This window comes from Micromesistius poutassou (assembly GCF_964030765.1).
Source record: "Micromesistius poutassou genome assembly, chromosome: 8".
Lineage (NCBI taxonomy): Eukaryota > Metazoa > Chordata > Actinopteri > Gadiformes > Gadidae > Micromesistius > Micromesistius poutassou.
In genome coordinates, this window is record NC_140278.1 from 2,486,188 (window position 1) to 2,498,295 (window position 12,108).

The window sequence follows — 12,108 nt, forward strand, 5'->3', positions numbered from 1 at the left end:
GCGAGGGGAACAGCTCCGCCAGCGGCTCCTCGCCCGGCGCCGAGCCCGAGAGGAGGTGCAGCACCGCGCCCTTGCACGCCCGCTGGGACACCAGCGCGTCCAGCAGGGAGAGCAGGCGCAGGGCCTGGCCCCAGCACACCGGCCGGCCCTCAGCCCTGAGAACACACACACACACACACACACAGGATGTAGTGGGCCGCAGCTGGCAGGGTTCATCTGCACTCACACACACGCTAGGAGGTCCTCTGTTATACGTCGTCAGACAACGGCCCTTAACCGGGGTATGACGAGCACATTCCACAGCCTGTCGTGATCTAGTGCTTAATTATGAAACGGGTGGCTTAAATCAAGCGATCTGATTGGTTCCCAACGGTTGTATATTGAGCGTATACACACAACTGTGACGCCCGTTCAGTTTACAGAGTTCAGTATCACTCCGCGCCTAACTTGAACTGTTGTTTATGTATATATAAAAGCAATAGCATAGTTCACTGAAGCCTAAAGATATGTTGATTGCTGGAGAGGGTGGAAATGTTGTAAAGCAATAGGCACACGGTGAGTGAACTCGACAGTAGGCTAAATTGCCGGCGAACCGAGCTACCGTCTCTAGCCTTCTCTCTGAAGGACGCTACATTGTGTTGCATAGCAACCGCCGTACACTTTGCAGGCAGCCAGGAGGGACTACTTTTTTGTATTCGTTAAAAAAAAAGCTTTTCCGACTTTATCGCTTTTTCAAAATTGAGGGTGTCTATGACTTTCATTTCGCCATACTTACGTAACCGTTTTATAAAAGCAATAGATCACTTCAGTCAGTGAAATGTTCTCATTATACCACAGGTAAGGGGCGACCCCCTGTGGAATGAGCACATTCCACAGCCTGTTGTGATCTAGTGCTTAAATGTAGGCATATACTACTGCACAATATAAATGAACCATATAAAACTAAACCCCAGCCTCTTTCTTTTTAAAATAGTGTGTAAATATTTTGAATTAATATAAATGAAAAGATAATGCGCGTCGTGTGTATAAGCTATACACTCTTTTATATGACTTTTTATATGTCGGGTACAGATGCACGTGCCTATATAGTTGGAGAGTAGGCTATTGCCGTTGCGATGGGTTTCCTTTTCCTCTATCAGCGACGTATACAATATAAATGAATAAGAATGAATAAGCCTTGAATATGAATATGAAGTTTTATCTCATAATTTAGATTTTTTATCTCATTATTATAAATTTTGATCTCATAATTTCGACTTTTTATCTCATAATTATGACTTACAATGGGGATTTAATTTTTTTATCAAGGACGAGTTTTTATCTTTATTTTTTTTTACTGGCGGGAATGGGCTTCCATACTATTATTATAGCTTACATACTAATATTTTAAAACATGGGAATGCGAAATGCATGCTGGGATATTTAACAGTCCCAAGTCCACACGAGTCACCTCCGATGCGTCCTCGGTGGAACGGCCAGTTGAAGAACGCATCGAGAACACTTCCGGGTTTTACGACTGCACTTGACTTGATGCGTACTTTGAATTGGAACAGTACTTGGGCTACGACTGACGATGCTTCACAAGAACGTACACAGGTACAGAAAAGAACGCAAATTGAGAAACGGCCTGTGTGTGTGTCAGTGTGTGTGTGTCAGTGTGTGTGTGTGTGTGTCAGTGCGATACAGCAATCACAACAAATGCTGTGATTTTAAATGAAGGCAGTACCGACACCAACCTCCTGAACGTAAATAAACACGTGTGTGTGTGCGTGTGTGCGTGCATGCGCGTGTATGCGCGTGTATGCGCGTGTACACTCACGGCTGCAGCTCCTCCAGCACCAGCTCCAGCAGGGACTTCATGATGAGCGTGGCGGTGGTGGCCGACAGGTCCGCCAGCTGCACACACACCCTGCGCAGCATGGCCAGCAGCGGGGGGCACGCCGTGCCGCACACACACTTCAGGGCCTCGGCGAACACCTTCCACTGCGCGCGCACGTGCATGCTCCACAGCTTCCTGGTGTTGAGCGCCACCGCCATGTCCTCCACGGAGACCGCCTGCCCAGGGGGGAGGAGGAGGAGGAGGGGGCACGCGTCAGGACGCGGGTGTGTGGACGGTGAGAGGACGGGTGGGTTTGAAGTTGGCTCAACACTTATGCTAGTGTGTGTGGAGTAAGTTCATTATGAACTCTCCCTTCTATTCGTCAAACCAGCAAGAGTACGGTAGAAGTATCCACACCAAAATAAAGACATAAATACCCCTATGTGCATATGTCTGTATGTATGAGTGTATTCTTCTGGAAACAGAAAATGGATTAGAAACTCTCGATGGCTCAATCCCCAGTGGCAATAAGCGGTGGGCTCAGTGAGATCCGTGTCCTGCTCCGGGCTACCTGTGTGCTGTGCATGGGCAGTGGGAGAGGCAGCAGCTCAGACAGCAGGGTGAGGCCTGAGAACAGGCCCTCGGGAGCCTTCAGCAGGGCCCCCAGCACCTCCTTCAGCATCAGACACCAGGTGTTACTGGCCAGGGTCTCCTCCGTGTGCGTCGCCTGTGAGGAGGACGGGGAAATGATCTTCACTACGATGTGACCTGGCACACGAATGTACACGGGGACCCCAACACGATTTGGATGGAAAATGTAGGTAGAATCACTTGATACATGGGCCTATTTGAGTTCATTTCAAGAAGAGGCAAAAGTTCTCTATATTATGATTATTATGATGATGATTAAAGCTCATGGAATAGTTAAATGTTGACTTTTGTTATCTTAACCGCTGCCTTATCATTATCCACAGAGACATGAAAATGAACGTCTGTCCTCCACTTTGTCTCACGACCAGAACACGACCAGAACGAGACCAGAAGGACCCCAGCGGCAGCACCCACCTGCTCGCTGACGCCCTGGGTGAAGGTGAGCAGGACGTCCACGATGAGGCCCTGCACGCGGACCTCCTCCCCGTCCAGGCGGCCCGACGCCGGCACCGAGCACACCACCATGTGCAGGTGCACCAGCACGCTGGCCACGCGCGCGTCCCGGAACTGGAAGGCGCCGCCGCGCAGCAGCTCGGTGAGCATGGTGCGCAGCAGCCGCAGGGCCCCGGCGCACACGCTCAGCACCACGCAGCGCTGCTGGGGCGTGGGCCCCACCGGCCCGTGCACGCGCCACGGCTGCAGCAGCGCGCCGCACAGCTTCTGGAGCACGCGCACGCACGTGTCCAGGCCCTCGGCCGAGAACAGCTGCACGCCCGCCAGGCTCCACTTCAGGTCCTTCTGCTGGCCTGTAGGGGGCGGCAGAGGGGCTGCGTTGGAGAGGGAGGGCCGAGAGGAGCGCGTCTCGGTCTGACCCCCCCCGGGGTTAGTGTGCGGTGGGGAGGACGGCGCAATGGCTAGGGGTCTTCCACTTCCAGCTCCGTGGGACTCTGTCCAACCCCCCCCCCCCCCACCATCTCCACAGCCTACTTAGTAGTTATCCCTGAGCAAGGGGCCTCTGATCTGGGCGCCCTATCCAGCAGTCCTACAGTGTTACAGCAGAACATCTGGGGGCAGACCGCCCAGAGCCTGAAACCAGGGACTTAAAGGGCCGGGGTTACGCCTTGTTGCCTTTTTCGTACCAGGGATATTCTACGAATATGAATATATATGAAGTGAAGGTAAGTTAAACGCACAATTCTCCCGGATCAGAGCTCATTTACCGTCAGACTTTAACCTAAAGTTTGATTTGTGTAGTGCTGATTTCAACGGACTGTTGCCTGAGATGAGCGCCTCTACCAACAGTGAACAGTGACTCTGACCTTCCACCGCCGGAGGAGGACAGGCGATGTGGCAGAGGACTCGCAGCGCGGTCACCAGCCCTGCTCCTTCTGGGGTCAGCACGTTCTCCACATTCTGCAACACAGAGAGGATTTCAGAAGGTCCCGGCGCACACGCTGCCCTGTGTGACCCAACTACTGACATCTTGCACCGATCGCTTGTCTCGCCCCAAAACACATTTTCTGCATTTGTGTGTGTCATGTTGACAGCCTAATAACAAGGGCTTTGTGACTGAAAGGTAAAGTGTTCCTTTAAAATCATCATGTGTAGTGTACAACTAGCGGTGATACCTGTTTGACATAGTCGATGAGGGTGGGAATGCTGCTGATCTCAAACTGGAGTTTCTCAAGGGGCTCCAGCCATTTACTCAGCTCTGGAACGCAACAACGGACCGTCAGAAACCAACAGGACCTCCCTCGCTCACACACACACATGGTGGACGTGAGGCAGGACACAGTGTGCTGTGCAGGGCGCTACATCGTACCCTGTAGCTTGGCGTTGGTGTCGTCGGCCTTGGCCAGGGTGAGCAGCGGCGTGGCGTACTGCTCCATCATGCTGAGGTCGCTGGAGCTCTGCACCACCACCAGCACCAGCATGCAGGCGTAATTGTAAGTCACCGCCTTGCGGGCCTTGGTCTCCCTGGGAGAAGATGACCAATGAAAGAGCAAAAGGTAGCGTGAGGGGGGGGGGGGGGGGGGGGGGGGGGGGTAGGTGGATCCTATGGATAAGTGTCATCGCAAATCAAACACTACGCTCATTACACTAACGATGAGTCCGTTACTTCTACATCTCAGGGCATCGGTACTGGACTCATCTTCACGAGTTTAGTCTACTACACGTCCCACGGTACATCAAAGGAGCAGACCCCTAAACTAGTGTGGTGCGTTGCCCTACGACGAGGCCTCGTCGACGGCGATGAGCAGGAGGCGGGCTGTGCGCTCACCCCTGCCCGTCCTTGCCGTGGTGCTGCAGCAGCGTGAGCAGGCAGGACATGTTGTTCTCCAGGCCCAGCGCGTGGGCCACGGCGCTGCGGCCCGTCTGCGTGAAGGTGATGAGGTAGAGGGCGTGCAGCGTGCCCAGCACCTCGGCGTTGTCCCCGTCCTCCAGGCCCGCCGCGCCCTCGCCGCCCGCCGCCACGTGGCCCATGAGCTCCGACACGCCCTGCAGCGCGTGCAGCGCCTGCATGAGCCAGGCGCCGAAGCCGTCCTCGCCCAGCGCCGGGCCCGCGGGGGGGCCCTCGCCGCCCGGCTCCTCCGCCGCCTCGGTGTCGGCGGCGGCGCTGGCGAGCACGCGCAGCAGCAGGTTGGTGGGGGCGGGCTGCGCCATCATGAAGAGCAGGCCGGGCTGCGTGAGGGACAGCAGGCGCAGCAGCTCCCGCGTGGCCTGGGCCACGCCCAGGTGGCCCGCGGCCACGCCCGCGGACAGCACCACCGTGATGCTCTCCAGGAAGCAGCAGGCCAGCATGTACCTGTGAGGAGGAGCGCCCTGTCTGTTAGGGGCCGCGTTCTGCCATCACCTGCTGCCGTCCATAAATAATAATAATATTAATAATATTGATAAATTATCAATTTCCCCCCCGACCTTCAAAAATGGCGTCGCTCCTCAGTAGGGCTGTCAACGAATATTCTAAATTCGAATATATATTTGAATAGTTTTTTAAAAACAGACATTCAAAGGTGAAAATTAATATTAGAACGTGGCTGTCTGCTTTGCGAGTGCACTGCACTGATTTGTTTCAATCACTGAATGAAGCCTGCCATATTTGGGACAAGAGTCGGGACCTTAAATTGCTTGCACACAACTCTTGATCAGCACTCAGCATTTGTTTATTGTTGTTCTTTATTTAAACCAGTATGCGCAGAGAGAGTGAGGGGGAGCGAGAGAGAGAAAAAGAGAGTGAGTGAGAGCGAGGTCTGTGGTCTTGGCCATTAGTTCATTTACTTATTTTTGTGTAGGTAATATGTTGTCAAATATGTTTAAACTTAAATAAACTACCTATACAAGTAGTTATGTCTTGTTGTATTAGTTTGTCCTGTTGACATAATGTGCAAATATAGATATTCAAATAGTTTGAATATATGTGTTAGGGAATATTCAAACGTCATTTTTCAGCAATTTTGACAGCCTTACTCCCCATCTCTCCTTAATCAAATGATTTGGCTCCAGAAGCACTTATAATGAACCATGGTGTAGCCTCAGCACAAAACTTCTAACCTTAACCACCTAAATCATTTTATGAGAAAGGACAGTTTTATAGTTGATATTTCTCCAAGCTGGAGGGTTGTCAAAAGAGATCAATCAGTTCCACCGATGACAACCTTTTCCATTCAAGCTACATTAATGCCAAGAGCCTTTCTTTGGTCTGCCAAGAAAATAGCACAAAAATATGTGTCTCTTCCTTGTGAAGTGAGGGGGCGGCGGTGATCCAGCGTTACCTGTACAGTGTTGGATACGGGTCGTCCCTCTCCTGGGGGCCTGTGATGCGGACCGTGGTGGGGAAGGCTTTTCCAGGAGGCTGCACCATGGTGTGGGGGGCGGTCTCCAGGAGATGATGCAACTCCTCCAGAACCCCAGCCAGCCTATCCAGCTCTGCTTCACTCACTGGGGAGGAGCTTAACGATGGCTCCTCCTCTATAGGGCTGTCCGCGTCATCCGTCTCCTCCTGGCAAAAGGGAAATGCAGAGTCATTGCCAGTACGAAATCGAAACCCGGTGTGATGTGGTGTGATGTGATGTGATGTGGTGTGGTGTGGTGTGCTGTGCTGTGCTGTGCTGTGGTGTGGTGTGGTGTGGTGTGGTGTGCTGTGCTGTGCTGTGCTGTGCTGTGCTGTGCTGTGGTGTGGTGTGGTGTGCTGTGCTGTGCTGTGCTGTGGTGTGGTGTGGTGTGGTGTGGTGTGGTGTGCTGTGCTGTGCTGTGCTGTGCTGTGCTGTGCTGTGCTGTGGTGTGGTGTGGTGTGGTGTGCTGTGGTGTGCTGTGCTGTGCTGTGGTGTGGTGTGCTGTGGTGTGGTGTGGTGTGCTGTGCTGTGCTGTGCTGTGGTGTGGTGTGGTGTGGTGTGCTGTGCTGTGCTGTGCTGTGCTGTGCTGTGGTGTGGTGTGCTGTGCTGTGGTGTGCTGTGCTGTGGTGTGGTGTGGTGTGCTGTGGTGTGCTGTGCTGTGGTGTGGTGTGCTGTGGTGTGCTGTGCTGTGGTGTGGTGTGGTGTGCTGTGGTGTGGTGTGGTGTGCTGTGGTGTGCTGTGCTGTGGTGTGGTGTGCTGTGGTGTGCTGTGCTGTGGTGTGGTGTGGTGTGCTGTGGTGTGCTGTGCTGTGGTGTGGTGTGCTGTGGTGTGGTGTGCTGTGGTGTGGTGTGGTGTGCTGTGGTGTGGTGTGGTGTGCTGTGGTGTGCTGTGCTGTGGTGTGGTGTGCTGTGGTGTGGTGTGCTGTGGTGTGCTGTGCTGTGGTGTGGTGTGGTGTGCTGTGGTGTGGTGTGGTGTGCTGTGGTGTGGTGTGGTGTGGTGTGGTGTGGTGTGCTGTGGTGTGGTGTGGTGTGGTGTGGTGTGCTGTGGTGTGCTGTGGTGTGGTGTGGTGTGTGTACCTGCTGAGGCTCACTCCACACGGTGGCAGTCTGCTGGAGGTCCACCAGTACTTCGTAGACGTGGCTCTTCTGGAGGATGGCGTTGCCAGCGGTAACCACTCTGACCGTCTCTTCTCGCAGAAACAACTGGACCAGACACTGCGGGGAGCATGAGGCCGGAGGTCAGCGAGAGGACCGCGGCTCATCTCTTACACACAGTGCACTTGGGTAGATGTACGAGCACAGCTTTTTCATCTCCGTTACACCGTTCCGGTAACAAAAATACATCACCACACACTTAGTTACTTAATTAAGAAAATTTCTTAAAACTAAGTGCCATGAATTAAGAAGGGTGCGCATTCTTAAATTGCGTCATGCTGCTGACCTGATAGCCACTCTTCTCCCCCTCCGCAGCGTGCAGGAAGGCCTCCACCCCAGCAGGGGCGTTTGTGAGGGCGTCCAGGGCCTTCAGGATGCTCAGCTTCAGGCTGGAGGAGACATGGGCCACGTGGAGCAGCTCCAGCAGCTGACCCAGGGCCCCGGCGCGCAGCAGCGCCGTGAGGCCCTGAGGGCACTCGGCCAGATAGGAGGCCAGCTTGGCTCCGGCTTTCAGCTGTCTGAGGTTCAGAGCGATGGGCTGTGTTATTGCGATGTCCATGCTCAAGCCTTGGAGAGCCCACTGGACGCAGTTTGCAATTGGCTCCTCCCATTGTCCTTCCCCCTGTCCAATCAGGAAGCCCAGGCCCTTGGCCAATAGTCCGGCCGCCTGCTCCAGAGCGGTGACCCAGCGCGAGTCCCTGTCCTCTCCGACGGCCCCCAGGAGCTCCTTCAGCTGGGCCACCGCCTCGGCCCCCTCCTCCCCGCCGGCGGCGGACGGCTCCGTGCCGTCGGGTTCCCGGGCCTCCTCCGCGCCGGCCTTCTCCAGCTGGGCCTCGAAGCGCGTCTTGTACGGCGGCGTGAAGAAGATGAGCGGCCGGAGCTCCCGCTCGTACGGGTCGTACTGGACCGGCGGCACGGAGGCCAGGTCCTCGGGGGTGTAGTCCATGTCGAAGCTGGGGAGCTTGAAGCTGCCGTTGTCCAGGTCGTCCTCGTCGCTGGAGATCTGCTCGTACCCGTCGTCACCTGTCAGGGGCGAGAGGCCGAAGGGGGAGACCTCGTGACACGGTAGCGCCGTGAGGTCCTGAGACCGGATTTCACAGAACAAAGACTTCACACGAGTCAAGAGCTACTGACCAACTCACACAACGGCCGTAGCAGACATGCAGTGTTAGTCAGTTAGTTTGATGTGAAGGACACAGCTACAACAGAGGCACCGGGGACCATGGCGGCGGAGGATGCGTCATACACAACTTCAGCTAATGGATGCCTCGTTCAAACTGAAGACGCCGACACTATCTGGGATCGCCCTGGTCGTCCCGTTTCCCTCGTACGTTAACATTGGCAGACTACGGCTGGGTTTGATTAGTGGTCTATTTAGAACGGGCCACACATCAATGCATCATCCCAGGACACGAGAACTGCCCTACCTTCCTCCATCTCCTCTTCCTCGTCCTCACCCTCATCTTCCTCCTCCTCCTCCTCCGGGACGCTCCCCTCCGTCCTGGCGTCCTCCTCCTCTTCCTCCTCCGGCTCCTCCTCCTCTGGCTCCTCCCCCTCGGGCTCGGAGTAGGGCTCCTCCACGGGCAGCGAGCGCTCGGGGGACACCGCCTCCAGGAAGTCCCCGCGCCCCTCGGCCGGCTCCGCCTTCACCGGCCCCACTGGGAACGGTCACCAAACGGAAACCACATTCGCCAAGTTGAGATCGCCGTGGCCACAACAACTGGAGCCACGGTGTGCATACGTAGAGACCCCCGTCCGACCAATGAACAACACAACACAACACCACCCTGCTCAGCGACGGCACAGTGAGACGGGCCGGGTCCTGACCTGGCGCGGGGACCGGCTGCTCCTCCTCGTCGTCGTCGGGAGGCGGCGGGCCGGGCGGCGTGCGTGGCCCGCGGGGGGCCGGTCTGGGTGGGCTGCCGTTGTACTGGTCGTCAGTGTCCCACTCTGAGAGACATAAGGTTCGGGGAGACGACCGTTACGTTACGCTACGCGCCCCCCTACCTTCGTCCGTCGACGGCTCTCATTGTGCTCTCAAAGTGCATTGTGGGTCCGTCCGTTACATACACTAGTGTGACGCTACTTGGACTCTGTCCAATGAAATCGTCTTTGTGATACAACCCCACGCGGATATGTCAAAAAGCCGGCCGGCAGCGGGGGACTTAAGAATGGAGGAGAAAGTTATCATTGCTGTGGCACGTACAGGGGCAACACTCTGCTTGCGACTACGGGATCCATCCACACAACAACAACAAGCAGGAAGAAACAGTTAAAAGTCAAGTCCATCAAGCTCTACTGGCATACTCTAGAAAGGTTGCATCACAATGTCAAGTTAAACAATTAAACTGGCAGCAGCATCCAGGCATCATAAAAAAAATAAGTATTCTGTTCAATTACTTACAGAGTAACAATCATTGTAATTATTAAATGATCAAGTATTATTTATATTGTAATTATTAAATAATTATTACTGACTGAGTGATGGTTAGCATATGCTAATGACTTAAGGTGCATGAGTTTCAGTGTTCAGGTTTCAGTGGAGACTGGGGCTTGGAGGGATCACCTTGTTTAATGGCCCTCTTGGCTCCACTCTGCTGCTGTGGGGGCGGGGGTGGTGGGGGGGGCGGGGAGCCGTGGTCATAGCCATGGGCGCGCTCAGCCGTGCCATACACCGCTAGGGTCAGACTGGTGTACCAGCCACGCAGCACAAGGCCGTCTGTGTTCACCTGCAGACACAACCATCACAGTCACTCAGCGCGCTACCGGCCCGTCTGTGTCTTACCGATACATAGTCTGGTGGTCCAACTGATCAAGGGACGTTGAGGAACTATAACTATGGCTGACATGAAACACAAATGTAAAACGCTGACTAATAAGCATTAATCATGAGTCAGGCCTTTATCATATCTGCCTTGACTAATGGCTCGAGTCCACCATGACCAACCCTCAGAAAAAGGAGAGACAAGATCTTCTTACCTTTCCACTAGGTCTGAAAACGATGGACTTGTTCTCATCATATTCAAGACTGAGGACGGAAAGTATGACAATGATTAGAAGCTATGCATCTGCATGCCAATAACAACAGACAATTGTAGACCACTGTTTAAGGGGTTATTTACATAGGGTATACAGTGTCTCCCTAAAATATTATTTAAAAAATATGGATGCATTTCAACACTCTACCACTAGGCTGCTTGTTCTCTCTAGGGCTACTTGGTTACGGGGATAAAATAGGGGTTCATTCTGGTGAGACCTGATCGCCAGCTGAACAGATACTTGTTAAAGCTTCAAAAAGGTGCTTGTTAATGCAAGCACAGGCACTAGCTGTTCTCCGTGTGAGAACACATTAGAGAAAAGACTCCACCCATACTGGTTGAACAGGTGAGACCGCCGCCGTTTACATTACGTCCACCCAGAGACAGAACGAGAAGGGACATGAGTGGGTGATATAATAACACATAAGAACATTGAAATGTAAAAGTAGAGAAGTCTGACCTGCCAAGCCTGTGGAAGCAAGGGCTTGGTTTGGCGACATTATTGAAGAACAACTCCAGCTGGAATGCATGAGGGGACGTTTCCCTGGAGACACAACAATGTTTATGATGACAACATGATTTAAGGGAATTTAACATGGCTGCATGGGTTTCTATGTTAGTCACTTAGTTATTTTAACAATGAGCATATCTGGATGCAACAAGTGTTGAGCACAAACGATCTGACTGTCAGCCCTTACCCAAACGCTCTGCTGTCGGGTAAGCTACTGTGTGCTTTGATTCCTGGAGGAATGACCCGCACCTCTGTGATTAGAACCCCACATGGGAACCGCACAACGTCGATGTTGGTTAACTGTAAAACAATGATCACTTTTAATTTAAGACATACAATCTCATACACACACCCTCTCTCACACACACATCCAAAAACTCTCTCACACAGACAAACTAATGTGAGGAGGCAATGGGCAATGTTCCTGTTAAATAAATTCCCTCACACTCACACTTCCTGAAATGTGGATGAAAACAGATCCGTTATCAAGACTTATTAGTAACCGTGAGATAAACCAAAATGAGTATCTGCACTGCCTTCAATACCACAAACATGGTGCTTTCCCTTGTATTGAACCAATATCAACAGCATGGGAGAAAAAAAAAGGACACGGACATGCGCAGTAGACAATAACACGGGTCGTTATATCGTCAACCACAAAACTGATGCATACGAAAATATTCAACAGCATCAAAAGCAACATCAAAATCCAACAGATGCCATGCATTTCATTGATTAAAGTTTTCTATATCCTAAGGTACTAACGCTAGCCGAGCTCCCGTTGTTGTTACTAGCGGTGAACTTGTTGGTGGTTTTAGCCTCGTTCAAGGTCCGGTTAAGCACAACAGAATCAACGGCACACGTTCCCCGGTGGGTAAAAGTGCTGATTATGCAATAGTGAGGCTTTGGAGACATTACCTCTGCACTTTGATGTTTAAATGTGTCAATAAAGAGCAGTTCTGTGGAGGTATCCCCCGCCATCGCTGAGCCTCAGGGGTAAACTTCCGGTTTCTGTGATTATTTCCGGAGCACGCGCATCAGCGGGTCAACCGACCTCAGATCAGTTTCGGCGAATAAGATCCGCGCGTCTGAATTAGGAATC

General features: G+C 53.0%; 1 protein-coding gene across 6 annotated transcripts in view; it reads right to left on the reverse strand.

Moving 5' to 3' along the window:
• virma (vir like m6A methyltransferase associated) overlaps positions 1-11,995 on the reverse strand; it is an 18,702-nt gene extending 6,707 nt beyond the window's left edge. For 4 of the 6 annotated variants that reach the window (XM_084471750.1, XM_084471749.1, XM_084471747.1 and 1 more), the window contains exons 1-18: positions 11,925-11,995; positions 11,194-11,306; positions 10,956-11,039; positions 10,437-10,485; positions 10,024-10,186; positions 9,285-9,407; positions 8,885-9,115; positions 7,744-8,480; positions 7,380-7,517; positions 6,244-6,470; positions 4,752-5,276; positions 4,293-4,447; positions 4,099-4,181; positions 3,790-3,883; positions 2,885-3,276; positions 2,391-2,546; positions 1,820-2,055; positions 1-155 (exon numbers count right to left, since the gene is read on the reverse strand). The exon at positions 1-155 is cut by the window's left edge and continues 107 nt beyond it. In XM_084471750.1, coding sequence (XP_084327876.1) covers positions 1-155; positions 1,820-2,055; positions 2,391-2,546; positions 2,885-3,276; positions 3,790-3,883; positions 4,099-4,181; positions 4,293-4,447; positions 4,752-5,276; positions 6,244-6,470; positions 7,380-7,517; positions 7,744-8,480; positions 8,885-9,115; positions 9,285-9,407; positions 10,024-10,186; positions 10,437-10,485; positions 10,956-11,039; positions 11,194-11,306; positions 11,925-11,987 — 3,724 coding nt within the window. In that variant the 5' untranslated portion in view covers positions 11,988-11,995. The remainder of the gene's footprint in view (positions 156-1,819; positions 2,056-2,390; positions 2,547-2,884; positions 3,277-3,789; positions 3,884-4,098; positions 4,182-4,292; positions 4,448-4,751; positions 5,277-6,243; positions 6,471-7,379; positions 7,518-7,743; positions 8,481-8,884; positions 9,116-9,284; positions 9,408-10,023; positions 10,187-10,436; positions 10,486-10,955; positions 11,040-11,193; positions 11,307-11,924) is intronic. The other 2 variants (XM_084471751.1, XM_084471748.1) reach the window with 1 other exon arrangement.
• Positions 11,996-12,108: the final 113 nt, after the last annotated feature.